Genomic DNA, 27,139 nt, shown 5'->3' with positions numbered 1-27,139 from the left:
CTGCAGTAAATACAAAGGCCATTGCATTAATGGACATTACAAAAGGATGTGTTTTAAACAAAACACTGGTTTCTTTTCAGATCACAGCCACCTGCATCTTTTTTTGTCTGTGCCTATCCTGACTTTTATGCAAACACCTTGAGGAATGTGAGCAGCACAGATTCAGCTTCACAATCTCCAAGGTGAGAAGTGTGAAGTTGCAGCATTTTTTCAAAAGCTAGAAGAAAGTAAGAGACATAATCCCCATCCTACAAGTTTGGTTTATAGTCCTGAATTTCAAACAGATTTTCAAATCTCCAAGAGTTTAGACTAACACCAAAGTTACATATGTCTGTTTGGGAAGTTTAACTGTAAAATTTAAAACTTTTGATTGACCCTATTATAATCTGTGCATTGTTGAATTCCTCAGTATCTTCAGAGTAAGCCATTTGCTATCAGGGCTGATGTCACACATCACTTAAACCAGGAATAAAAGTCACCAAAAAAGGCTTTTCCACTCAGCTGGAAACAGAATTCAGTCTTGGCTTTTTCTGCAAGTGAAACACACACACTTGAAGGATCCCAAATACAGCCTCTATTCTTTCCCACAATTATGCTTGAATGCATTTAATCCAGTTATTACAGGCCAAGACAAATTTGGGGATGGTTCTGTCAAACAATGTTCCAATTTTTTTCTTCAAGAGAAAAAACTTCATTGGAGATTTGCTTAAATTTTGCCAAGTAGCTGTCCATAATACTCTTTTAGAGTAATTAGCGTTAATTGGCGCACAGCACTTCATTCTATAGCTTCATCTCAATGTGGTGTAGAACACATCTGAAATTCTCCAGCACAACATGGGCTGAGAACTGACAGCCCATTAATTCCACTGTAGTTATTACAAACTGCTTGGGAGACTGGCTCCATTAGACAAATTAATGCAGATGAAAAACTAGTTTATGTTAACATAGACATAAATATTTTTATGAGCAATAATGGCTGTTCCATACAAAATTAACTCACAGGAATTTGTCTCATATTCATGGATGCCATGTAATTTTGCTTTGGCATGTACCTTACCGCTTCTTGGGTGCCCTTAATTAAATGTAACCTTGAATTTCCTATTATCAAAGACCCATTCATTTGCAAATTGCAATCACTTAATCTCATAGTGTAGTAATCTCCCCTCTAGCCTTCCCTTATTGAACTGAAGCATTGTATAGCCAGGACAGTGTGGTAACAACCATCCCACAGGGCAACAGATGTGGTATTCACATGCCCTCTGACTGGAGAGAAGCAGAGAAAAGAATGATCAAAACAATTCTTATCTCATTTGCTGCTCCTGTGTTTTTGAACATGTAGAATGTGTTGGAAGATTGTTTACCCAAGGTGATCACTTGATTGGATTCTGGTGATGGTATTTTGATTCATTGAGCAATTGGACCCAGGTGTTGGTGTTAGGACAGTCGGCTGACAGTCACGAGTTTTAGAAGTGCTAGTTAGAAGTATGATGTAGTATAGTATGTATCTCTTTAATATAGTATAGTATAATGTAATATAATATAGTTTTAATAAAGCAAGCGTTCAGCATTCCAAAGCCATGGAGTCAGATGCCAATCATTTCCCTTTATCGGGTATCACCCTGGTTTTACTATAAACAGATACTTGTATTTTGTTATGAATTACTCTTGGCAGCACAAGTTCAATATTCTGCAGAAATCACACAAGGAATCTGTGCACAGAGGGCATAATTTTTTATTTCTACAATCCAGTTCATATCTTCCAATCTGTGAAGAAACTGCTTCTTGTACAAATTGAGCTGGGTTTCTCCAGAAATTAATCCCTGTGTGCAGAAAAAGGTAGTTTGTGTGGTATCCCAGCCTGCTGGAGCACACATAGGCATTGCTGTGACTGCTGTCATGTGGTATACATTTGTATAAATGAAGAACAACATTCTCCAAGAAAAGAAAATGCAGCCACAGAGTACAGTTAGAGTCAGAAAAAGCTCTTGCTGCTGCAACGTGTTATCTAGAGAAACTATAGGGGAAAAAAAATCCCCAAATATGGCTTAGTTAATTACTTCTTAATGCATTTCCTCCCAGTATAGCAGGGCAAATAGTTTTTCAGCAACTTACTGAGAGAGTCTCATGAACAGCAGATTCCTGAGCTTTGAGTGACTACACAAGATTTTTAACAATTATTTTTGAATTTTAAATATTCAAAACACCTTATCTCTTCCATAACTTTGAAATGTGCATTCAAAACTTAGAGATTAAAAAGGTACAAAAAGCCCTTAAGCGTGGGGTACAGACCCTTAGTTAAGCACTACACTGTATCAGGATGTGCAGACAGAAATATCTCAGCCTTCATAAAATGAGTGTCTTCAAAGATACTCAAAGGAAGTTCTACTCCCTCCCAGATTCCAGACATGTATATCTGTTAAAAATATCTTACTGGGCTGAATTTTTTAAGTCAGTCCCAATTCAGTCAAAACTGACTGAAAATACAATAGAGCGCAAGAAAAAAAAAAAAAAAAAAACAAATCCAAACAAAACAAAACAAAACAAAAAAAAAAAAAAAAAAAACCAAACCAAAAACCCAAAACAAATGCACAAACCAAAACCAACAACAGCCAAAAAACAGACCCTCTGGCAAGGCAGAAGGAGATCAGTGGGGAGGAACTGCCAAAGCTCCTGCATCACCTTTTTCACCTCCCCCATGTTTCAACTCATCCTCCAAGCTGTTTTAAGCATAAGAAGGCATTCGATACTGCACACACAAAACGAGGTCTCCCATGGAAATCTTACATGCAAAATATGCCACTTTGAAGACTCAGATCTCTGGTACCATTTCAATCTCTGTTGTGAAAACCAACATATCATATTGCAGCCACTTCAAAGTGCCTATCAGCTTATAAGATTTCATTCAGGTTAAGGGGTCTCAAAGCAATTTAATCAGATGTATGCTTTTATGGTTTAATAACTGGAAAAAAATACAAAAGAGCAGCTGCCTCTGTTAGTACTCCAGAATATGTTTGACTGTATTGCCATCTCTCTGTGACACAACAGGGGACAAAAACGTCCAAGTACCCAAGACATGCTTTGTCCCAGGAAAAAAACCAATCATTGTTCCATAGTTTCAACAGACGAAATCCAAACAAAGACAGCAATGTGTCATTAAGTGCTGCTGCTGTTTGTCAGAAGGAAATGCAGCACAAACACAGCAGGATTCAGTGAGAGAATCAGCGCAGGTGTTTGGGCACCCAAGAGACCCCCAGAGAGACTGGTCGGACTGATTTCAGACCAGAAGAATTCTGACACAGAAGAATTCTGCATCCTCCCAGTAGATCTAACAAATTAGAGCCAAAAAAGGAATCTAGAGGAGCACCAAAGACCTTTTAATACTTTGAGAGGCATCCCTTGGCAAGAAACTAGCTCCTTTCCAAGGCTGGCTATGACTATCACAGCCCTTAGATGAGTTCAGCTCATCCACAGAGAGAACTTAATTTGCTGTCTGATCAGCAAGCAGTTGGAAAAATCATGTAGCAGTTGAAACAGTTCCACATGGAAGAGATTTATAGAACCATAACTTCCCAAGGAATTTTGAAAGCAGCAATCTTGGATATTGAATGAGACATGGGAGATTTAAAAAAAAATCAGATCTTCAAGAATTTGCTAAACCTGCACCACAAACACAGCTCCTGGACAGGTGCAGGGTCAAATAGCAAATTCAAGACAGACAGTTGCAAACCTAATAATCTTCTAACTACCCAGCGTTACTTTAACATATAGACAAGATTTTTGTTCTTGGAGGTTTCCTTTTCTAAGCACCAACCAGCCTAATTCTCTTTAGCTTGCAAAATCAGACAAGATCACAGCCTGGAGGGGAAAGGGTACCATGATAAATATTTCATGGGCTACATCAATACAATTTTTTTTGCCAAGGAGAGGAAAAGCAGAGAAATAATTTATTAAAAGAACTGGAGCTTAGCAGTGCTGGGGAGCAAAAAGCCATGCTGGGGGGGGGGGGAAACCCATGCTAGGAACAAAAAGAATTAAACACAGAAATTTTAAATAGGTCAGAAGCTTAAGTACTTTTAACACTTGGCAAACCGATAAAGAGCTGACCTTTTCAGAACAAGAGTACTGCAAAGTGTGTACTTTACAGTAATTCACATTTCCAAATAAGTATCTCCAGACACACAGGTAGTAGTTTCAGCTTATCATCCAACTTTTACGATCTGCTAAGTACAGGAAAGTGTCATTGCTCAAAACCCACTACAGAATACAACTGGTACCTTGAGGTTTCCTTTATTTCTCAGAGCAAGTCTTCCCTATTTTATATTTGATGGGGCAATAAGCTGTGTCTTCCAGAAGATAAATATGCAGCAGCAAGAATTAAGTTATTTAGTACAAAGCTTAAACTTTCCTGCAGTGGAGTTACTCAGTGTAATATATGTTAGAAATAATTCATGCTATTTAAGAATGTATGTTATAAAGATTATAAAATCTGAATGTGTCTCTGACCACATACGGCCCAAGACCAGATGTCTATTCAGATTCCAAAGAATTCCCGGACACGGCTAAGATAACGATCGACGCTTTAGCATAAGAATAGACGGTTCCAGGAGGATGATCACCTGTATCATCGGAAACCCGCCTAAGATCAATCATCACCCTGCAGATTACATCAATCAAGATAGCCAGCAACCCAGAACTATACATCTGAATACATGGCTTCCCTGGAGCCCATCAACGCTGACTATCCACCTGGAGATGATCTTTGTCCAGCTCTGCACACTGAAAGAAACAACGATGAACGTGAAGAGTTAAAAAAGAAATTGGGACTCCTTTGCCTCGGGCACAATAAACTGTATAAAACCGCAAGAAGCGGTTCTCGTGAACGGGGTAGGGTCTGATGCTATAGAGGTGGGATCCAGGTTCACCCAGTGCCGATCCCAGGCTCGACGCTGTCTCTTTGGCTGTGGTGGTTTTGAAGACTGTAATTCAGTCACGCAGAAAGATTAATAAGTCTTTTCACAATTTTTGATAATTTGGCTCACGATTGATCATTTATAACAATTCTGGTGACAACTCGACGTGATTTGAATTTGGAATTCAGGGACCCCTTCCCAGCCAGAAGGCGCCCCACTGATTTCAGTGGTCTGAACGGGATTGGGAGTTCATGAGACCAATCAAAAATTACCGAAACCATAGCCACAGCCAAAGAGGGATAAAAACGGGCCCAGCTCTCAGAAACTCGGTAATCCAGAGGGGATCTCTGAGACCGAGGTGCTTTTTCCACTCGGAAATCAATGTGCACGAAGAATCCATATGGGAAAGGAACTCTGAGTATCGCATGGTTGAGTAGGGTGTGACCGAGTGTGTGTGTGAGACATGATTCTATCACGAAGCGAGTGTGGACCCCACAATCGCATTTCCACTATCCCACGAGGGACGTGGTCGGTCAAGGGGGAAGCGGACACTTTTTCTTAACACACATGGGACCCGGGACTCGTAGGGAGTTCAGGGGGGAATCAGTCACGTTTGGGTCAGAAAGGGAAAAAAGATGGTCCTGGAAAATTCTGAGAGCCCGTCTGCCTTCTGATCTGGAGGAACAGGTAAGAAAATCTGAGACCAGTCGAAAAGTCCGTGAAACGGTTCTCTGCGTGGCTGAGTAAGACTGGTGGCATTTCACAAGCTCAGGAAATCGACATCGGACAAAAACTCACGATTCATATCAAGCATCCCAGCCGAAGGAGACAAGGTGAGAAAATTTGCAGGTGGGATTTTTGGAAAAATGGGGTTGGGAAAAAGCAGGTTCCAGAAAAAGCCCCAAGAAAAATCTCCCCAGGGTCCCGGGAAGGTTCTGCCAGAAATTCTGAGGGAAAGCCCATTGGGATGGATGTTAGAACATTGAGACGACAGCCCCAGGAGAGCAGGGAGGACCAAGGAAAAACTGATACATTTTTGCTTGGAAAAGTGGGGAGGGAAAGAGATCAGAAAATACGTGGTTTGGCCAGTGTTTGGCACTTTTGAGGCATGGACATGTGAGTCCCTGTATGACCACGTATTTGATCATCGCCTGCAGGATTTCAAGGAAATTGAGTATGCCAAAATGTGGAGATATGCTTGTACGAGTTTATACCCAGTATGAGCTCTCAAATGTGCGGCAAACCAGGGCAAGGAGTGGGAACTCCTGGACAATCTTCCACCCCCCTACCTTGTCCCTCCACCCCAGCTCGCACCAGCCCAGGTACCCACGTTGCCTCCCGAGGCAGCGATCCCCCAGGGACAGATCTCAGTGCCGCCGCTCCCACCAGAGCGGGCTGTGGCACCTTCTCTCCCACGTGAGCAGGCAGCAGCACCTCCGCTCCCATGTGAGCAGCCGCTGCCACCAACTCTCCCCAAGACCGAAGAAAAACAGGTATTTTTCCCCAAGAAAGTCAGCTCTCCCCTGGCCCATCAAATGAGGCAGCGAACAAGGAGGGCAACCACCAGAGACAGTGAGGACAAGGAGGAGAAACCTGGCATCTTTCCTTTCCAGGAGGTGCCGATGGCTCCGGGAGTTATCGGCTTTGTACAGGTACCAATTGATACCAGAGATGTGAAAGCGTTCAAGAAAGAGATGGGAAAATTGATGGATGATCCTTTGGGGGTGGCGGAAAGACTAGATGAGTTTCTAGGGACCAGCACCTACACTTATGAGAATCTCAATGCGATCCTGAGGTCGCTGTTCAACAATGAAGAGTGGGAGATGATCAGACAAGCTGCGATCAAGGATTGGGAACGTAGAAATCCCAATGGGAGAGTGGGGACCAGAGGTGGCCAAACCAGAAACCGTCCTGGAGTGCCCAGACGGAGGAGGGGAGGCAGAAAATGATAAATCTAAGAAACATGATAATTCAAGGTACCAGAGAAGCGGTACCCAAGGGGCAGAACATGAGTAAGGTACTCAGAGAATGCCAGGGAAAGGACAAAATGCCCACAGAATGGTTGGAGAGGCTCTGAAAGAGCCTGAGAATGCATTCAGGGACAGATCCCAACTCTCTGATTGGGGTAGTTTTGTTGAAAACTCAGTTTGTGGCAAAATCTTGGGAGGACATACAGAAAAAGTTAGAAAAGATAGATAGATGGCAGGACAAGGGATTGCAGGAATTGCTCCGAGAAGCCCAGAAGGTCTACACAAGAAGAGACGAAGAAAAACAGAAGATTCAAGCAAAGGTATTGGTAGCTGCAGTAAGGGAAGCACAGAAACAGGAACAGGTCAGAGACACGGCAAAAGCGGCATTGGCAAAGAAGCAAAACCCTTCCCAAGGAAAAGGATCGACCAACCAAAAGAATGACTTTGAGTGCTATTACTGCAAGTAAAAGGGACACATCCAAAGGAATTGTCCCAACAAAGCCAAGGACCGGGCATTGTTTCAGGAAGATTAGGGGTGTCAGGGGCTTTTCAGTTTGGGGTCTGGAACACCAAGGGAGCCCTTGATAAAATTAAGAATAGGACCCCACAGGCAAGAAATATGGTTTTTAGTAGATTCTGGGGCAGAACGAACTGTGGTGCAGCAGGTACAGCAAGGGTGCTCTCTGAGCAACGACACAATGATGGCAATCAGGGCAAAAGGGGAACTCTTCAAGGTTCTGATCATAAAAGATGTTGAGATAGAGAAAGAAAACAAAAGATGTACAGGAAATATTAATAAGGGACGTGGACTTTAATTTGCTAGGGCAGTACTTGATGGTAGCCCTAGAAATTGGCTTGGCAGTGGAAAATTCCCAGCTCAGGGTGAGAATGTATAAACTCACCATCCAGGATGAGGAGAAAATAGATCCAAAGGTTTGTTATGTCCAAGGGGAGGCCAGGAGGTTGGACATAGAGCTAATCCATGTTGAAATTGAAAGACTGGAGGACCCCATTCGGGTCAAACAGTACCTCATCTCCATGGAAGGGAGGAAGGGATTGAAACCAGTGATTGATGAATTAATGAAGAAAGGAACGTTGGAGCCGTGCATGTCCTGGCACAACACCCCAATTGTGACTGTGAAAAAGATGGACGGTAGCTACAGGCTAGTGCAAGATTTAAGGGTTGTGAATCAGAGAACTAAGACTTTGTTCTCCACAGTCTCAAATCCTTACACCCTGCTGAATAACGTTTCTCCCGAGGACACATGGTACAGCATGATTGATTTGAAAGATGCTTTCTGGACCTGTCCTTTAGCAGAGGACAGCAGAGATTATATTGCGTTTCAGTGGGAAGACCCGGAGATGAACAGGAAGCAGCAGCTCAGATGGACATCGTTGCCTCAGGGCTTCATTGATTCCCCAAACTTATTCGGGCAAGCACTTGAGCAGGTGCTGAGTCACTTTGTACCAATGGAGGGGACAAAATTGCAAAAATGATTTGTTGGTTGCAGGTCCGAGGGAGGAGGTTGTGAGTACCATTGAACTTCTGAACTTTTTAGGGGAAAAGAGGTTGAAGGTGTCGAAGTCGAAGTTGCAATTCACAGAGCCCGAGGTCAGGTACTTGGGACACTGGTTAACCAAGGGAAAAAAGAAATTGAATCCAGAAAGGGTGGCAGGCATTATTGCCTTACCACCCCCGCAAACAAAAAAGGGAAGTCAGACAACTTTTGGGGCTGTTGGGATATTGCTGGCAGTGGACTGAAGGGTACCGTGAAAAGGTGAAGTTTCTATATGAGAAACTCACCACAGACAGAGTCATATGGACAGAAAAAGATGAGGACTAATTTAGGGGAGCCAAGGAAGCATTCATGGTGGCACCAGTGCTGAGCCTCCCGCATGTGAGAGGCCATTCCAGTTGTTTGTGGACGTGAGCAATCACACAGCACATGGAGTTGCTGGCACAGGACTGGGCAGGGGTCAGGAAACCAGAAGGTTACTTGTCGAGGCTTTTGGACCCAGTCAGCAGGGGCTGGCCCACCTGCTTGCAAGCAATTGTCGCTGTGGCATTGGTGGTGGAAGAAGCTAAGAAAGTAACCTTTGGGGCACCTTTGGTAGTATTTGCATTGCACAATGTGCAGGGCATACTACAACAGAAAGCAGATAAATGGCTCACGGATGCTAGATTGCTAAAGTATGAGGCCATTTTGATTCATTCACAGGATTTGGAATTGCGGACAACAACCTTGCAAAACCCTGTGCAGTTCTTGTTTGGGGAAGCTTTGGAGGAACTCATTCACAATTGTGTGGAAGTGGTTGAGTTGCAGACAAAAATCAGAGAGGATTTGGAGGAGGAGGAATTAGATGGAGGGGAAAAATGGTTTGTAGATGGGTCAAGCAGGGTGATTGATGGGAGGAGAAAGTCAGGGTATACAGTCATGGATGGGCAGACGGGAAAAGTGATTGAAGCAGGTCCCTTGAGCGCGGGTTGGTCGGCACAGGCTTATGAACTGTATGCAGTTCTGAGAGCCTTGAAAGGACTGAAGGGGAAGAAGGGAACAATTTTTACAGAGTCTAGGTATGCCTTTGGGGTGGTTCACACCTTTGGGAAAATCTGGGAAGAAAGGGGGTTGATCAACACATGGGGAAAGGGACTGATGCATGGAGAATTGATCCGGCAAATCTTGAAAGCACTAAGGGGGCCAGAGGAAATTTCGGTTGTCCGAAAAGGGACACCAGGCAGGGATGCAGTTCCAAACCCGGGGAAACAATATGGCAGACCAGGAAACCAAGACCGCGGCACTGATGACAGTAAGTACCCTGGAGATTGAAGGGATCGAGGTCCCAGACGACCCTCCTCAACCCTCCCAAAAGGAGATTGAAAGCTATGAGAAGATTGGGGGAAAATTGGAGGAAAGTAAGTGGAAATTGCCGGATGGGAGAGAACAAGTTTCTAAAGGTTTTACCAGGAGGATTTTGAGGAAACTGCACCAGCGAACGCATTGGGGGGCACACGCCATAGCAGAACAATTTTTGAAATTTTTTGGGTGCAGGGGGATTTACGAATTGGCCAAACAAGAGGTACAAGGATGCCTGATCTACCAGAAAATTAACAAAACTACGGCAAGACAGGCCATCCTGGGGAGTCGCCCCATTGCATACCAACCATTTGAAAGGATTCAAGTTGATTTCACTGAATTGCCCAAAGTGGGAAGGTTCAAATTTGTGCTGGTGATCGTGGACAAATTGACCCACTGGGTGGAGGCTTTCCCCAGTCCATGGGCAACGGCTCCGACAGTGTCCAGAAAATTGCTGGAGGAAATTGTGCCCCGATATGGGGTGGTGAATTACATTGATTCAGACCAAGGAACTCATTTTACATCAAAAATTATTAAGCAGATGGCAGAGGCACTAGGCATTCTGTGGGAATACCACACTCCATGGCATCCCCAGAGCTCAGAATAGGTTGAAAGGATGAATCAGAATTTGAAAGTGCAGTTGTCTAAATTAATCTTAGAAACTCGGATGTTTTGGCTGAAATGCCTACCTTTAGCCTTGCTTAATATCAGGACAATGCTTCATTCAGAGACGGGGTTCTCACCCTTTGAGATGCTATTTGGAATGCCATATACGCATGGGATGCCAGTGGGACACCCCAGGCTTGAGGACAACCAGATTTAACCATATTTGGTTGTGATCAACAAAAATTTACAGGAACTGAGAGAACAAGGGATAGTATCTTAGAGTGCCCCTCTGGGATTTGCTATCCACAAAATTCAACCAGGTGACAGAGTGCTTGTGAAAGTATGGAAAGATGTACCCCTCTTCCCTCACTGAGACGGCCCCTTTCTTGTGCTCCTGACAACACATACGGCCATTTGGACTGTGGAGAAAGGCTGGACACATGCGTCTAGGGTGAAGAAAGTCGAACACCAGAAGGAAGCACCTGAGTGGAGGGTCACTTCTTCCCCAGGTGACTTGAAAATCAAACTCCAACATCCTTGTAAATAACCAACGGCAAACGGATAACTTGTATACTGTCTGGCTGTGTATGCTATCCATTTGTATACATTTTAAGTGTGAATATTGTCAGGGAGCTTTTGTTGTACACTGTAGAAGGGGGCAGAGGCCAAAGGGATTGTGCACACAGTGTCTGGAAGAGGAGGTTGAGCTGACTGACCGTATTCTAGCCCTAGCCACAAATTTAGGAATCATTGAACTGGACTCCCAGGAGTGGTTTCACATTTTTCAGAATGGGGTGCGTGGAAAGCTCAGGTCTAAGGCAGAGATTCTGGATGTGGAATGTGGGAAATCAATCAAGGCATCATGCAGCTCAGATGCCGTCAAGGTTTCACGGTGGGGTGCCTTCAAAAGGAGGTATGTGGCAAGGTCAGAAAATGTATTCCCTGAAGAATACTCCTGCTGCTGCGAAGATGGTCTTCCTCACCGCTGGTGGCACCCCAGCGGGGGGAGGCAAGGGCAGAGGAGTACGCCGGCTGGGAATCCTGATTGGCCTGAGCCTAGCCATGTGTGGGACACAGAGTTTGCACATTGAGGTCCCGATGGTAGGCAGAAATGAGAGCTCCGCAGACGAGTGCAATAAATGCACTCAGGTGGTCCTGGTTGAACAAAGGGATGGGGAAACCTCAGCATACCATGCCCCGGAGGAGTGCATCAGGGAGCCTGGCAGGTACTGTTGGGTGAATGGCACAAGGGTCAAATTATGTAAATTGGACAAAGGGATCTGGTGTATCGATCCAGAGGCAGGGACACAGAACGGGCAGTCAGGTAGGCACCAACATCAGATACAGAAAAGGAACGTGGAAATAATGTCAATCCCTGTTTGCAACCAATGCAATCGAACAATGTGGGTTGGGGGAAAAACAGAATCAATTTTTGTACATATCACCAGGTGAATCCATTGTGTTATGACAATGTGAGACTGGGGATGTGTGTGATGAATGGGAAGATGTATTGGGTGGGAAGAAATGTTAAATTTGACAATAAATTCACCCTAAGCAGGGAACCAATCATATCGGATTTGGCACAGGCGAACGATGATAGAGTGTGCCTGCAATATGATGGGGTTGTCTGCTTTGCGAAAAACAAAGACAGAGTGGATCTTGAGGGAAAAATGAGGGAACTTACTCAGGAATTGAAAAGAAGGGAGTCAGAATTGAGGAAGAAAAGAATAGAGCAAGAGAGATTAAAAACCTTGGCAGAGCAGTATGAACTGCTTGAAAAACAATACGCTGATGGGGAACTACCTTCCCCGGATGGAAACTTATTTATTGATTTAATGCAAGAAATTGCAACAGAATTGGGGTTGTCAAATTGCTGGATTTGCAGGGGGCTGAAGTCAGCTGAAAAGTGGCCTTGGAAAGGTGAAGGTTTGGCTCCGGAACAGCTTCTGAAATGGGACAATCCGAGGGTCTCAAAATTGGCACAGAGACCTGAGGGATGGATTTTGGATCAAAGGGTGATCGGAACCATCTGCATCAGTAGGGAAGGAAAGGAATGTACCAAAATGGTGGGATACACTCCATGTGTAACTACCCTGACGATAAATTCGAACAATAAGGGCAAGGTCTGGCAGCCAGAACCCCCTATGGGGTATTGGAGCTGGAAAAATGAAACAAATTGTGAATGGAACAAAAAGATAGGACGTTCCTGGATCAAAAGTCCTGGAGCCAACCCTTACCAATCCTTGGAGGGCCAGAGAGAATACGGGGGAGACCCAGGGAGAACGAACATTAGATGGAAAGGCCCAGATAGAATCTATAGGATTTGTGGGAAAAAGGCATACAGCGAGCTACTCCCGAGATGGAAGGGATCATGCATGTTGGGCATGATCCGGCCAGTCTTCTTCACTTTCCCCCAAACAAAAAGTAACTTGCTAGGGGCTCCCTTGTACGAGACCCTGAGGAGGGAGAGAAGTCTGAAAATGATGATACTTGTCATAAGTGGTAGGCAAACTTGAGGGGAGGAAGAGTGGCCAGCTGCGAGAATAATTGATTATTATGGACCGGCCACGTGGGCTCAAGATGGAGGCTATGGATATAGGACTCCTATTTATCTACTGAACCAGCTGATCAGGCTGCAGGCAGTGGTAGAAATTGTATCAAATCACACTTCAGAGGCTCTGGATTTACTAAGTTGGCAGCACACCCAGGTATGGGCATTTGTGTACCAAAATCGAATAGCTTTAGACTATTTGCTGGCCGAAGAAGGGGGAGTGTGTGGGAAGTTCAATGAATCAGAATGTTGTATTGAAATTGATGATTATGGGGAAGCCATAAGAGAATTGGCAGCCGAGATCAAGAAGGTGGCCCATGTCCCAGTTCAAAAATGAAATTCGATTTTACAATCATCATGGTGGGACAGATTGTTTGATGGGGCCTGGTGGAACAAAATCATATTCTTTGTGCTGTGTTCAGTAGCCGGAATCCTATTTCTTCCATGTCTAATTCCTTGTTTTATTAGACTGAATAATTTCATGGTACAGGGGATGCAGATAGCAATAGTACCCATGGACCTGGAGTTGGCTTCTGGAAGCAACACATCCAAGATCATGAGCCGGGCTGAGAGAAAGTATGCGAGCAATGCTGCCGAAGTATTGGCAAAGTTTGAGAAAGGAGTCAAAACAAGTGTAAACAATACTGATTATCAGGGGATTCCACAAGGAGAGAGCATGGAATGATTTAATAAAGTTTTGTTCTCTTTGTGAAAGACCCTCAAAGGTGGCGGGTAGAAGTAGAAAATAAATAGATTGTAGCAATTTGGGATATAGAGGGAGCATGAATTAATGTGGTGATATTAAAGGGGAGGGATTGTAATATATGTTAGAAATAATTCATGCTATTTAAGAATGTATGTTATAAAGATTATAAAATCTGAACGTGTCTCTGACCACATACGGCCCAAGACCAGATGTCTATTCAGATTCCAAAGAATTCCCGGACACGGCTAAGATAACGATCGACGCTTTAGCATAAGAATAGACGGTTCCAGGACGATGATCACCTGTATCATCGGAAACCCACCTAAGAGCAATCATCACCCTGCAGATTACATCAATCAAGATAGCCAGCAACCCAGAACTATACATCTGAATACATGGCTTCCCTGGAGCCCATCAACGCTGACTATCCACCTGGAGACGATCTTTGTCCAGCTCTGCACACTGAAAGAAACAACGATGAACGTGAAGAGTTAAAAAAGAAATTGGGACTCCTTTGCCTCGGGCACAATAAACTGTATAAAACCGCAAGAAGCGGTTCTCGTGAACAGGGTAGGGTCCGATGCTATAGAGGTGGGATCCAGGTTCACCCAGCGCCGATTCCAGGCTCGACACTGTCTCTTTGGCTGTGGTGGTTTCGAAGACCGTAATTTGGTCACGCAGAAAGATTAATAAGTCTTTTCACAATTTTTGATAATTTGGCTCACGATTGATCATTTATAACACTCAGCAAAGCTTAAAATTTGCAACTTGCATCACACATTTTGCAAGAAATAAATGTTTAGCCTGTTATGAGTAAAAAGTTGTCCGTATTTTTAAAAGTTGCAGAGTTCACAAGTTAAACCAATTGCTGCCAAGTTGGAGTTCTAACTATTTATTGTTAATAATTTCATGTTGTAATCTCCTGTTAACAGTTTCCTTTTGATTTACTTGTTCTCAATAGTGCCTGGAACCAATCCGCCACTGTCTTCCTGCCCCGGGAGGGGTGGGCCGCCCCCACCTTTCGGTGCGGGCCCACCCATGCCGGGGGTAGCCTGAGGTAGCCTGAGGGTGCTCCGGGAGTGGCGGGGCGCCCCTCCCTCGCTGTGGGTCCTGGCCATGCCAGGGGAGCCCCCCGGGGGTGCCCCAGGGGTGCGGACCCGCCCCAGGACTGGCGGGGTGCCCCCCCAGCCATGTGGGGGCAGCTGCTGGCCGGCTCCCTTAGCTGGGCATCGCCCTGCTGCTTCCTGGAAGATGGCACCCAGACGGTGAAGAGGAGGGGACATCGAGTTGGCATGCAAATGACATCGGATCCAGCATGCAATGGGAGAAGCGCCTCACCAAACCTAGCCAAAAACCCCTAAAAACAACAAGCCAACACAAAATTGACTAATCAAAGTGATGTCTAGACGTGAAGAACAGAATCTAGTATCTGCTAAGACCCTTTTTACCCCTCACCCTAATCTAAAGATGTAGGCTAGACAGAGGACCACAAATGTTAAACCAGAAAAAGGGGGAATCTCCTCAAGCTCTGGTGAGGATGGAAGCCCCAGCTCTGCCCACTGTCGCAGACATCTTTCATGAAAAATCCTTTCTTAGGATTTTTCCTTGTGACAAGCTGCAGTTCAGCAACCAAAGTAAACAATGGTTATCTGCTGCTGTGGAATGCAACAGGTGATTGGTCTCCTGTGGGTGTTTGGATTTCTTGACCACTCATGGCAGAGCTGGCTCTTGCTCTGTCTGAGACACAGATCCTTGTTATTCATTCTTTTCTATTCTTAGCTTAGCTAGCTGCTGAAGAAACTTTTCCTTTCTATTGCTTTTTAGTATAGTCTTAATGTAACATATATCATAAAATAATAAATCAAGCCTTCTGATCATGGAGTCAACATTCTCGTCTCTTCTTCATCCTGAAAACCCTTGTGACCACAGTCACAGCCCACAGACCAGTTAACAAAGCCGCGCTCTTTCTCCTCCTCCGTGTCACCCCTGGGAGAAGCAGTGGCGTGACCACAGACCTGTGAGCTGATCATTTTTAATAAAGGCATTAAAAAGGAGAAAGGTCTCCTGGCCCGTGTTTATTTCATAACCTTTTCTTTCTTTCTGCCACTATTTGAAGCCATTTCCAGTAATACAAGAGCAAACAGAACCTTGGTTTTATGACACCTTTTCCATTTACTCCCCTGCTCCATCCAATTTTGACCTCTTACAACCAGAGGTCAGCAAGATGAACTGGAAAAACAGCAAGAATTCCTTGTGTTCAGCTAAACTAAACAAGTCCAGGACCCAGTAATTCCCAAATTCTAATCCCAAACCTGCCAATCACTTGCTGTATGGCTTTGAATTACTGGATGGGTACACTGGAGAAGTGCACACTGTGCAAAAAATAGAAGAGTCTCAGGAGAGCATTAGATTAAACTGCATTAAAATCCTTCGCAGCCCTTCAGTGAGATTTGGTAACAGGCAAAATTTACCTTTTTAGAAATCTTTCATTTGAAATTATCTAATAATTTTATGGATGAAATCACACTACTTAAACTTTACTTAATGATAAAATACAGAGATGAGGATAAAAGAGAATTATTTGCTAACCACAACAAAACCCTCTCCCATCAGCAGAGCTGTCTCAGGACAAACTGGTCAGTACCATCCAACAGCCGAGTGTTCCATAAGTGATGCTGAGCTGCGCTCTAGTGAAGTCAGAAACCGCTTCCAGCACCTGGATTTCTGAAATTCAGGTCTCAGTCCTGAAAGGGTTAAAAGCATTGTGTCTAGGCATACTTGAGCAAGAGTAAAATACTTTTTAACCAATATAGAAGGTAGCAAAACTTAGCACTAAGAGATACAGGATGAAACTTGGGGAGAAGTAGGGAACAGAACTTGCAAAAATGAAGGACAGTTTGCTAGAACCAGCGAGAAAATCCCTGAAACAGCTAATGAGAGATTGCTCATGTCTAGAGGAGAAAGGTGAAAAGGGCACAGGGATGAAGACGTCCAGCCTGCATCAGGGGACCACTGAGGCAGGATGCGGAGCCTTCCTCAGCAACCACCAGGACGCACTGCACCTGCATTTCCTGTGTGCTAATGATCATGAGTTCTAAGAAATAATTTGCATAACCACACTTTTTCTAAGGAAAACTATGAATATGCATAAAGTATGACCATATATTGAAATATGCTATGTACCTGTGTGCACGCTGTTAGGAGGAGATATCCCTGTGCACCCAACACACTGAATAAAGAAAATACTTGCTTCTCAGACTTTGTCTCAGGAATGTCTCTTGGCCCAGTCTGAGGCAATTCAGTCCCAGACAGACTTCAGCCAGATTTGTTTGCAACAGAAGAATCCTACAGCAAGCATCTTAATCAGTGCATATTAACAGTGTGATTATGTTTTAATTTCACTCTTCCATCCTAGAGTCTTCAGTTCAGGTTGAGATTAAACACTGTACTCAATTTAACACCTCCAGAGCATACTCTGCTTTTTCCAAGACTTGTGAATTCAAGTTCTCATCTCACAATTAATCACTGGCAAAAACACTTCAAAAACCTAATATATCTGAACATACGGTATTTTATTTTTTAAAATAGCATGACAAGAATTCACCAATAGGCTCCTATAGTCAAAATCTTTGATGTGGTTATACAATCAATTTTTCTCATGCTCAGAGTACATCTTCTGGGATGCCACATTCACTGAAGTCTTAATGACTTCAGTACTGGTTACTGGAGCATCTTGACTGGTGCTGTTGCCTCCCAAAAAATTCCACTGTGGAAAGAGGTCAGACATGAGTCACAATTTACTCTCAAATCAGGGTTTTACTGTAGTAGGTCCCTAATCAACCTTTATTTCATGAATTTAAGCAGAACAAGGTAGCCACTTTAGGAAGAGAGAAGAGGAGCAGGATTTGGCAGCAGATGAAGAAGCAGCAGCAGACCCTGTAGCCCAGTCCCAGCTTGGGGATCCTGATGGATTTTCACCACTGATTTAAATTTCATCACTGATTTAAAAATCATGTGATACTCAAGATTCTTTGCTTTCATAAGAAGACTGGGGTTTTCCTTAAAAATTAAACCCATGTTAGATGCAGTTGTTTCTGTGACACTGGAGGCAGGAAAGCATAAACAGGGTGGGTTTTTTTCACCTCTTGGTTTAGGGCACCTTGAAGCTACAGCTGGGAAGTTGGGCTAAGCTGCAACATCAACATCAACAGGGTCTCAGGGGACTGGGCTCCTCTAGGCAGCAAAATGCTGTTTCCAGCCCAGCCTCAACTGAACCAGGCTGATGGAAAAGCTCCTGCTAAACGCATGGAGCAGAGGTCAGTTTGCAAAAAAGTTGTTTCAGCACTGGAATATTTCACATCATTATAATAATTAAGACATTCAAGCACTTCTGGAAGACACAAGCTTGAGTGCCAAGCAATAAAATCTTACTTGTGAGCTTACACGAAGCACTGGAATAAGGTGAAACAAGTTGCCTGGAAACTTACCAGGTACATTTATTTAAAAACAACAAATTTAAAAATACATATACTCTATTAGTATTTTGTAGCTTCCATATAAAATGAAAAAATAATAATAATTGCAAAAAAAGCTTTGATTTTGTCAGCATCATTTTATCTGCAGGTTACAAAACCTGGGGAAAGACCAGTAGAGATAATTTTGTTAGTATTTTCCAAACACCAAGCCATCACAAAATTCTATGCAAGCTTAATATGCAGAAATCAGAGCTGCTTCCAGTCTAAATAAGTACAGCCTCCCCTCATTAACACAGTTTTTGTCAATCTAGTGTATTATTGTCAAGGCTACAAGATTTTCCAGTTTCCCAACAAGACATTTAAGCACACAATAAAATCATATCTGCACACAAACTATGCTTCACACTTCAGTAATTCCTGTAATGGGAATTTGAAAAGATGCAGACTTCTGTGGGCTTACAAAACTCCAGAATAGGATCAAGCCTAGTCCCTGTCAGCCTGCAGCTGTTTATCAACATTGCTGAGTTTGACTTAAATATAACCAGCTCAGTCCAGCTGACAGTGGTTTTTAGTTGAACTATCAACTTGCTGCATTATCAGAAAAGCTGAGAGTGACAAGGCCAGTCCTACTCCAGCCCATGAGTGATCCAGGCAGGACAGATCACACAGGGCTAAGAAATTCTTCCTGCCATCTATAAAGAAGTGGAGGCAGCAAAATGAAAATTTTGAGGCTCCTCAAGGCAACACTGTAAACAGTTCTAGTGCTGTTTTTACCTCAGTTACTGGTTCATTTTCTCCTGTATCTTCTTTCAGAAGAATGAATAATGTTTCAGCCTAAAGAAAAAAAAAAATTGAGAGATTTAAAACTTCTCAGTAATCTGTTGAGGGGACAACACAAAGAAACAATAGCTCTTCAGCAGTGTCACTGAGTATCCTCAGCTAATCTGAAACATAGATGTAGTAAAAGATAACAAACATCCACCTGCTAGAATAACTTAAGTGCCATTATAATATGCAGTTCAATTTCAAATAAAGGACAAATCACAAGATTTATTCATATTTAGGAATATTTTTGTAAATTTTCCCTGTCTTGATAAATCTTTAAAATCTCATCTTAAAATTAAGCAGTTTTTCAAGCACCATGAAGTTGTGATTTGAAAAAAAAATATTCCTGCTTAAAATTAGCCCTGCTTCTCACCCCTGACCACACCAGCAGGGGAACAAAATCAAAAAGTATGGAAACAGGGTGTATTGCATAATGTGACAAAGATCAAGGGTCGTTCTCCAGCAGGGAAAGCCAACTCCACACTCCAACAATTCATCAGGTGTAATTCAGATCAAGGAATCACTTTATCATTTACAGTCATCTTCCCCATCTTACAGAACATAAGCATTTTACCTGGTATTAATGGACCTAACTTAGTACCTACCTAAATAACAAAGCTTTGCCTTTGTTATTTGCTACAGAGAAATATCCACTTCTGGGAGAGAAGTCCATAGATTGAGTAAGATAAATCTGTTTTTTTCTGAAGACTGGGAAATTTGAGAATACAGTATATGAAGGAAGATGCACCTATTGAGAAATAGGTCAGAATTTAGAGTTGGGAAAAAACACTAAAAATGAAATTAAACTACAAATCTATAATTGAAGCTTAATGTTGAGTTCAAATTTTCAGTTATATTCCTACCCTACAAGACTCTTCCTATAGAAATCTATTGGAGAAAATGAGCAGGGAACACATCATGGAACCAATTATTGCAATTCTCAGGCCTACAAATCCTCAGATTAATTCAACAGTTCCTCTGTTGGTCAGAATTTTGATAAGGCTGGCAAAAAACCCCCATAGTAAGATGGTTACAGTTACCAACTGCTGAAAACTCATATTTGTTGCTGAGCTATATTTACAGCGCTGAAATTGAATCACATACCGGTTAGGTTAGAAGGGACCATAGAGTTTTCATCCAGTTCCAACCCACTGCCATGGGCTGGGACACCTTCCACTAGACCAGCTTGCTCCAAGCCCTGTCCAACCTGGCGTCAAACACTTCCAGACATTTTAGAGAGCATTTTAAAAAGGTAAAAAAGGTAAACTAAACTACAAAACGTTATGTTCAAAGCAACTTTACTATGGAAAATAAAATTATACTCTTGTAAATGCAGAGTGTCTTGGCCATGTCCTGATCTGGTTGGTCCAGCACCTTTTGCAGTATCTTATCTCCTTCATGTAAGTTTTATTATTTCACCAGCAGTATTTTGAGCAAGATTTATAAGAAATATTGTAAAAAGAAACTGAACATACCAATTTGACAGCCTCATCAGTGTCACGGGAAGCCACTGCCAAAATCTCTGTGGTGGGATTAAAGGTCACGCAGGTGGCAGAAGTAACAAGGTTCATTATGGCCTTAACTGGTTTAGGACGGTTTTCTTTGAGGCAGGCATCAGTAGTGTATAAATTTACAACTCCAGAAGATGAACTAAAGAACAAAATGAACAAATATTATACTGAAAAGTAACATTCCAGTATATACTGTCTTGTTTTCTATAGCCACTACTCACCTGAAAATGTAATTTCCAATTATTTACTGGAGTCTGCAATAATATTTTGTTTGGAGCTTGATTTTCCTTTGGAGTTTATAACAGTATCTAGTGGAGGAGTTTAGGTTTTTGCTAGATTGGATTTTCTTTTTTCTTATATAGTAAGAGACTCAACTGTAGAGAGCCTTGATGAGCCCATCTCTTACCGGGATAAATTCAAAGCAAGGACAGCTTGATATCAAAAAATTCTGAAGTAACTTCAAATTTTTTTGGCTGTTTTTTGGGGTTTTTTTGTTGGGTTTTTGGTTTTGTTTGGTTTTTTTTTGTTTTTTTTTTTTTTTAGTAACTGTAGCATAAGCTCACTTTAAAATCCTCTTCTACAGTTCTACAGTGAGCTAGGAAAATATATATTGTACTCCTCTATTTATTTGCTATTCTCATTTAAAGGAATCCAGACACTAGCTGAAACTGCATCTCAGTAAATTTGGAGAAACAGTTTCAGCCTGTGGCTTTGAGTTGAGGCCTCCTTTTGAAAGGCTAACATGGCGCCCGGCAGAAGCCAAATTTAGAGTACAGGGAAGAGAACCAGAAAAGGGAGAAGACCCTGAATCAACATTGCTGTCAGAGAATTTGTAATTTTAGTCAGTGTGATTTCAAAATTAACTGCTGAACCCAAACATGGCAATAGTAATACCAGTATCACTCCTATTGTTTTAGGTGTACTATGGTATTTTATATTTACAAAGAGAAAAGTAAATTATTACCATAAGATAAGGAATATTAATCTATTAATGCCTACTCTTTTCTTATTAGAACCAAACCACGTTCCTACACTCTCACCAGCCACCCATAGGTCCACTGAAGAGCTCCAAAATGATAGCACAAGTTGCTGTCAAAGTTCAGACACTTACCCACATGCCACATACTGGTTATTTTTTGAAACAGCAATGCACTTTCCTTCCAAAGAACCTTCATCTTCAAATTTGTGTAGACTCTTTTGGCTTCTCACATCCCAAATGAAAACTTCGCCTTCCTCTGGTTGCAGAATGAAAGATATTAGAGAAAACTTACATACACATCACTTTGTTAGTCCACTTGGCTAAAAAAAAAATTAATTAGATGACAACTAAAAGCTAATTTACAACTATCAAATATAGGGTATTTTAAAAAACCCCTACTGATTAAAGGCATGCTAAAATAGTTAATTCCATTCTTTAATGATTGATCACTTGGTTGTATTTTTAGGAGAGATACTAGCATAAGTTTTTAAAATTATTTTTCTAAAATTATAAAAGACTTCTAAGAACTCATGCAATTTAAATGGAGGTATTATTAGAGCTGCTGCAATACTCACTTGAATAGCTGTATATTTTACTGCTGTCTGGGGTGAAAGCAGAGGCAGTGCACCTTCCATTCACTTTCATAGTTCTGATCAGTTCTTTCGTCTGCAGGATGAAGAACAATGCTGACAGATATTCTACTAAAAATCTACAGAAAAGTTGTTTCTTGTCCCACAAAAATCTTGTTATCTACCCTGACATTCAGAGAACAGCACCAACATTGTCAGTGCCTGCAGAGCAGAGCACAAGCTCCTGACTCTAACTGCAGGTGGATCAACAAACACTTGTTTGCTCCCTCACTGAAAGGCCTGAGTTATACAAAACTGAACTTTCTTATTTGAAAGTATTTTTCCCCGTGAAAGTTTAAAACAAATCCACCTGCCATCATAAGGCATTTTAAAATTCAGCTGAAAGATTGCTCTATGCATTATAAATCAATGTTTGGTATGATTCGTGAACAGAGTACAGTAGCAGGCACTAGTATGACTCCCATAAAAGCAATCCTATATTTCTTCCACCCCCAGGTGCCTGTTCCCATGCTGTTTCCATTCCTCTCACCAGCACAGTGCTTGTGCAAGCAGCTGAAATACAGCACTGATACACGACTTCTTCAAGCTGAAAACCCCATGGAACTGCCCTGAGTTCCACCAGTTCCATAGAGCTGGGGAACAAAGTCTCAGAGTGTCCAAAATAATTCCCTGAAGTTGCAGTGGGTTGATTCCACAGCACATTTTTGAGGGCTGTCACAGAACATATCATACCTTGCCTTCAGCTGAAAGTTAGATTGCCTTGCAGATGAGATAAAAGCAGATTCAAAAGAGAAAAGGCACCAAGGAAGCAAAGCTACACCATGCAGAAAAAGTACCTTCATGGACAGCAAGTGAAGGTAACCTGAATTTCCAATCAGCAGCATAAATGATCCATCTGGAGACAGTTCGAAGTTTCTGAGGAATTTTTCCTCCACACCTTTAAAAAGAGATTTGAAACTTGAAATTGGTGCAATTTATTCTTTGGCCTCAATATTTAGAGGTAGGATGAATTTGACTAAAACCTGACTCCAGCTCTTCATTTCTGCAATATGCTGTCACAGAGAAGCTGAACTCAACCTTGCTCACGTGTGATAATTAATATCCCAGACAATTAACACTAAAGGTACTTTATTTCCTTGAAGACAAGTTAAAAATACAAACTCCAACAACCCACTGCACTTCGTTTTAAAGGAAATTTATGTGCCATCTCCATTGGGGACAGCTTCAACTGTGCCCACTCAGAGCTGCAAAACATACCTCGTACTTTTGGGATAGGGATGATTCTCCCAGCCATCATGTCATACACAAAGAACATGCTGTGGTGAGTACCAGTGGCTATAACTTGTTCTCCATCCACACTGAAATGAGCCTTATAAATTGGAAAACTCTCTAAATAGATGCTCTGTATTTTTGGGTTCCTTATACCGTCCACCTTCAAAAAAGAAAGTAACAAACCAGGTTGTCATATTGAGAAATATATCAAATACTTTTACAGAGTAAAATGATACCAACTTCTCAGCTGAGACTTAAGTAGTAAGAGGTACACCACCATGAAGCCTTAAATTCCTCCTCTCTCCTACAAATCATCTGGTTCTTAGCTCCTCACCTCATGTAACAGGCACTCCCTGCCTTTATGATAGACCTCACATCTCTTGCCCTTCCTCATCTTGCCCGTACTCTTTTCAAATAATCACTTCTACTCTGCTTTTTCTAAATGGAAACATATGCTTTGATTTGGGTTTTCTTGCAGCTCTGTGAGAGTATCTCATTCCACTTGTCTGACCATTTCAGTGACACTAGGCCATGCTAAGAAATCCTAAGTAAAATCAGGATCTTTAGTTTTCAGAGGAGCCCGGCAGTGTCTCAGGATGAACACCTTCTTCCTGCAGCATAGCCTCTCCATCCCCAACATGGTTTCACAGCATTTTTACAGTCTCAAAGCAAAGTAGGCTGCTCCCCCCACTACAGGGTCTCCAAACAAATTAAGAACAAAAAATCCCCTTAGTACTTGTTCCTTGCAAACCTTCAAACCAAATGTTTTTAAACACAAATCTTCAGCTAAAAACTCTGAGACAAAGAGTTTGCCAGTACTCTGCATGTGCTTGGTGTGAAGTCACAGGTGGAAATTCCTTTCAAGATGCCTTTAACCAAGGAATTTCCATTGTAACCACAGACATTGCGTAACCACTGACGATGTGCAGAGGAAGAGAGAAAACAAAGTCTACTATTCCAGGCTATTTAATGTACATTCAAAGAAAAGGTTTTACATTAGTGACCATCAGCAGAATACAAACTGAAGTTCTTCACCTGGAAGAGGGACACAGAGCGATCATGCCCAGCTGTCATCACCACTTGAGCTGAAGGATGAAACTGTACAGTCACCAGTTTTCCATTGGCAAAACGTTCCTGGTTGGCAGGAAGGCAGGTGCTCATCTACAACACAGACCAGACAGTTTAAAAAAAACCCAATAATCACTTATGCTGAATAAAAAGGTGTTTGCTCTTTATGCTACAAGACCTCAAGCCCTGTGATGAAGTTCTGGCAGCATGAGGTGAGGAGAGCACACATAGCCTGTTCAGGGAGCTGCTCCAGTACAAATACAGGCTGAACTCAGCAGCCTTTCTATCTGCATTAAAACTAAGTGTAAAACCAGCTGTATTCTGAGTCATCTGAGATAGCTGCAGGAGACAGTGTGAGAAATACTCATTTAAGGCTGCCTTCTTAAAGATCATTTCAGTCACTTCAAAGTCATGGGAGAATTCCATCCTCCCTCTGCAGAAATTAAAATCCTACTACAAGATACTATTTAGAGTACAGAAAATTCTTATGTCAAACAATACACCTCAGTTTATTGTTTTATGCTTTCATGTGAACTGTTCAATTTTACTTATCCTCTAAAGCTTCAAGTTGCAGAAACAAATTCACAGAATCACTAATTTTATACACAACAAGAGTCAAAGTGTACACTGAAGTCCAACTGAAGTGGAAAGATATGGTTTGTCTTTACCTTCAAAATCCCTTTTGGCAGAGACTCTGAGCTTGTTATGAAATTGCCGGTCCTGCGTAGCAGATCATCATCTTCATCACTGTCACCTCATTAAACCAAAGCATGTGGAATCAGCTAATAGCACAAGTACCCACAGCAAAATCAACACATTCCTCACTGAAATGAATTAAAGCACACTGAAGGAACAAAGCAAACTGAGAAGATATCAAAAGTAATTATCTTCTAGCAAGCTAAATAGGGAATCACAGAAACACTTATCAGAATAGCACTGGGCATATTTACTATCACTCAAAGTCCTTTTGGAGTTCTTCCTGTTTTCTAGATCAGCCCAGGCAGGAACTCCTCCCATGGCTTGCTGAAACCTTATGAGAAAAAGAGGAAAGAGGAAAAAAAATATAACTTTTGTGAGACAGTAATTTCCTTCTGTGAGTTTAAGTACTTAGAAGAAGCACAGTCAGAATTTTGCAGGATTACTTGTACTCAGAACACAGTGCAAGTTTTTTAATTAAAAAAAAATTAAGATTTCACTGTTTCTTGTATAATTCCCTAGAAGACAAATTAATTTGGGCACTTTGATACAAGTACTAAACAAGCTAGTCCAGACAATGCTAACGCACATTTTATTTACTATTCTTAGTATCATTTGCTATTTAAAAACACTGCAAATACTGCAGGAAGCCCTGACTTTAAAGAGACCACATGAGAACAGTGGATAAAGAGAAAAGTGACTTTGAATATCACATAAATATATTTTTGCTTACAAAATTGTTGGCTAGATCATCCACTAGGGAGATCATCCACTCCAACTCCCTGCTACAGCAGGGTCACCTGGAGTAGGTGACATGTGAAGATGTCCAGGTATGTTTGGAATGTCTCCAGAGGGAGATTCCACAGCCTCCTTGGGCAGCTATTCCAGTGCTCTGGTAATCTCCATGGAAAGAAATTCTTCTTCACGCTGAGATGGAACTTTTTGTGTTTTACTTTATGGTTACCGCCCCTTGTCCTGTTCTAGGTGCCACTGAAAAGAGTCTGGCAACATCCTTCTGGCACCCACCTTGGAGAGCAATGATCATGAGATCAATATGGTCTATATAGTCACCCAAAAAAAACATTAGTGAAACTTACTGTTCCTCAAGTCTTTTCTTTAGTTTTTTCTTAGTAAGCGTTGTCTCAGCATCACTTTTCATTAAATCTTTCCTGTACTTATGGGTCATATCAACGCTAGAGGGTAAAAACAAACAGAACACAAACATCGTTCAAACCAAGGCCACTTACAAGCACTCCCAAGTGCGACAAATAATTCTCATCACCTAACCTGAACTTACTTTTCCTCAGCTTCATCGTCCTCATCTACCCAGGCCGGACTTTTGAGCAGTAAGTCACGTTTTGCTTCATTTTCCACCCCCGAATTGCTGGACTCTTCCTGGAGGTCCTTCCCCTCTGCAGCAGTAACCTGAAAACAACCAAACGGACCGTGTGACCGGGGACACGGCTAGGAGCCCGGGGAGCGAGCGGGCGGGGCTGCCGCTGTCGGGTCGGGCCTGGATGTGCCGTACCCGTCGAGGCCCGGCCAGGCGCCGCAGCAGCTCGTCCTCCTGCCCATTGAGGCTATCACCGAATACCAGCTCCTCCAGCTCCCGCTCGGCGCCTGACACGCAACTCAGCGCCTTCAGGTGGCGGGCGCGTCGCGCTGCCTCGGCGGCCGCCGCCTGATTCGCCACAACCAGGAGCCGCTTCGCCGTCCGCTTGGGTTTCGTCATTTTACCCGCTTTGGTCGCTTTAGACACTTTCTTCGCCACCTTCATGCTGGATGCTTTTACCGCTTCCCGCCCCGCAACCACCAACAGACCACGCAGAGCGCACCAGACCCGGAACCGGAACACGAGCACGCCCCCGTCTGCGATAGGCTCATGACACCGCACCGCCCCGCCCCGCCCCGCCCCGCCCCATGTGATCAAGACCCCGCTCCCGGCGGCGGCCTGTGGCCACGTGACTGCTCTTTTTACCACCCTTTGCTCCCAGCTCCCCGCCCATCCCGAGTTCCACGTGACGCGGCCCAGCTGGGCCGCTCCATTGCGAGCGCGGGGGGGGGGGGGGGGGGGGGGCGATCCCCGACCCGGGAGGCAACACTCGTCCCTCACCAGCTGCTCATC

At 42.8% G+C, this 27,139-nt stretch overlaps 1 protein-coding gene across 4 annotated transcripts; it reads right to left on the bottom strand.

Moving 5' to 3' along the window:
• Positions 1 to 17,151: 17,151 nt before the first annotated feature.
• On the bottom strand, positions 17,152 to 26,866 carry UTP18 (UTP18 small subunit processome component). Of its 4 annotated transcripts, none has more exons than XR_010785034.1 (14): positions 26,543 to 26,866; positions 26,312 to 26,439; positions 26,112 to 26,207; positions 25,269 to 25,348; positions 24,987 to 25,072; positions 24,286 to 24,411; positions 23,236 to 23,410; positions 22,815 to 22,915; positions 21,964 to 22,054; positions 21,521 to 21,644; positions 20,374 to 20,548; positions 19,504 to 19,646; positions 18,086 to 18,907; positions 17,152 to 17,364 (listed from the first exon to the last, which is right to left on the bottom strand). XR_010785034.1 is itself a non-coding variant. In XM_066565694.1 (14 exons), the coding sequence occupies exons 1-13, from the start codon at positions 26,789 to 26,791 to the stop codon at positions 18,883 to 18,885; spliced, it is 1,599 nt and encodes a 532-aa protein (XP_066421791.1). In that variant the 5' UTR covers positions 26,792 to 26,866; the 3' UTR covers positions 17,152 to 18,231; positions 18,848 to 18,882. The 4 variants fall into 4 exon arrangements, 3 of the variants coding, with proteins under 3 accessions (XP_066421791.1, XP_066421792.1, XP_066421790.1); XM_066565694.1 differs by having other exon boundaries at positions 17,152 to 18,231; positions 18,848 to 18,907; XM_066565695.1 differs by having other exon boundaries at positions 18,848 to 18,907.
• Between the last annotated feature and the right edge of the window lie 273 nt (positions 26,867 to 27,139).

This window comes from Molothrus aeneus, chromosome 25 (genome assembly GCF_037042795.1).
Source record: "Molothrus aeneus isolate 106 chromosome 25, BPBGC_Maene_1.0, whole genome shotgun sequence".
Lineage (NCBI taxonomy): Eukaryota > Metazoa > Chordata > Aves > Passeriformes > Icteridae > Molothrus > Molothrus aeneus.
The sequence above is the reverse complement of the archived record's forward strand: the minus strand, read 5'-3'. Positions and strand labels throughout refer to the sequence as shown.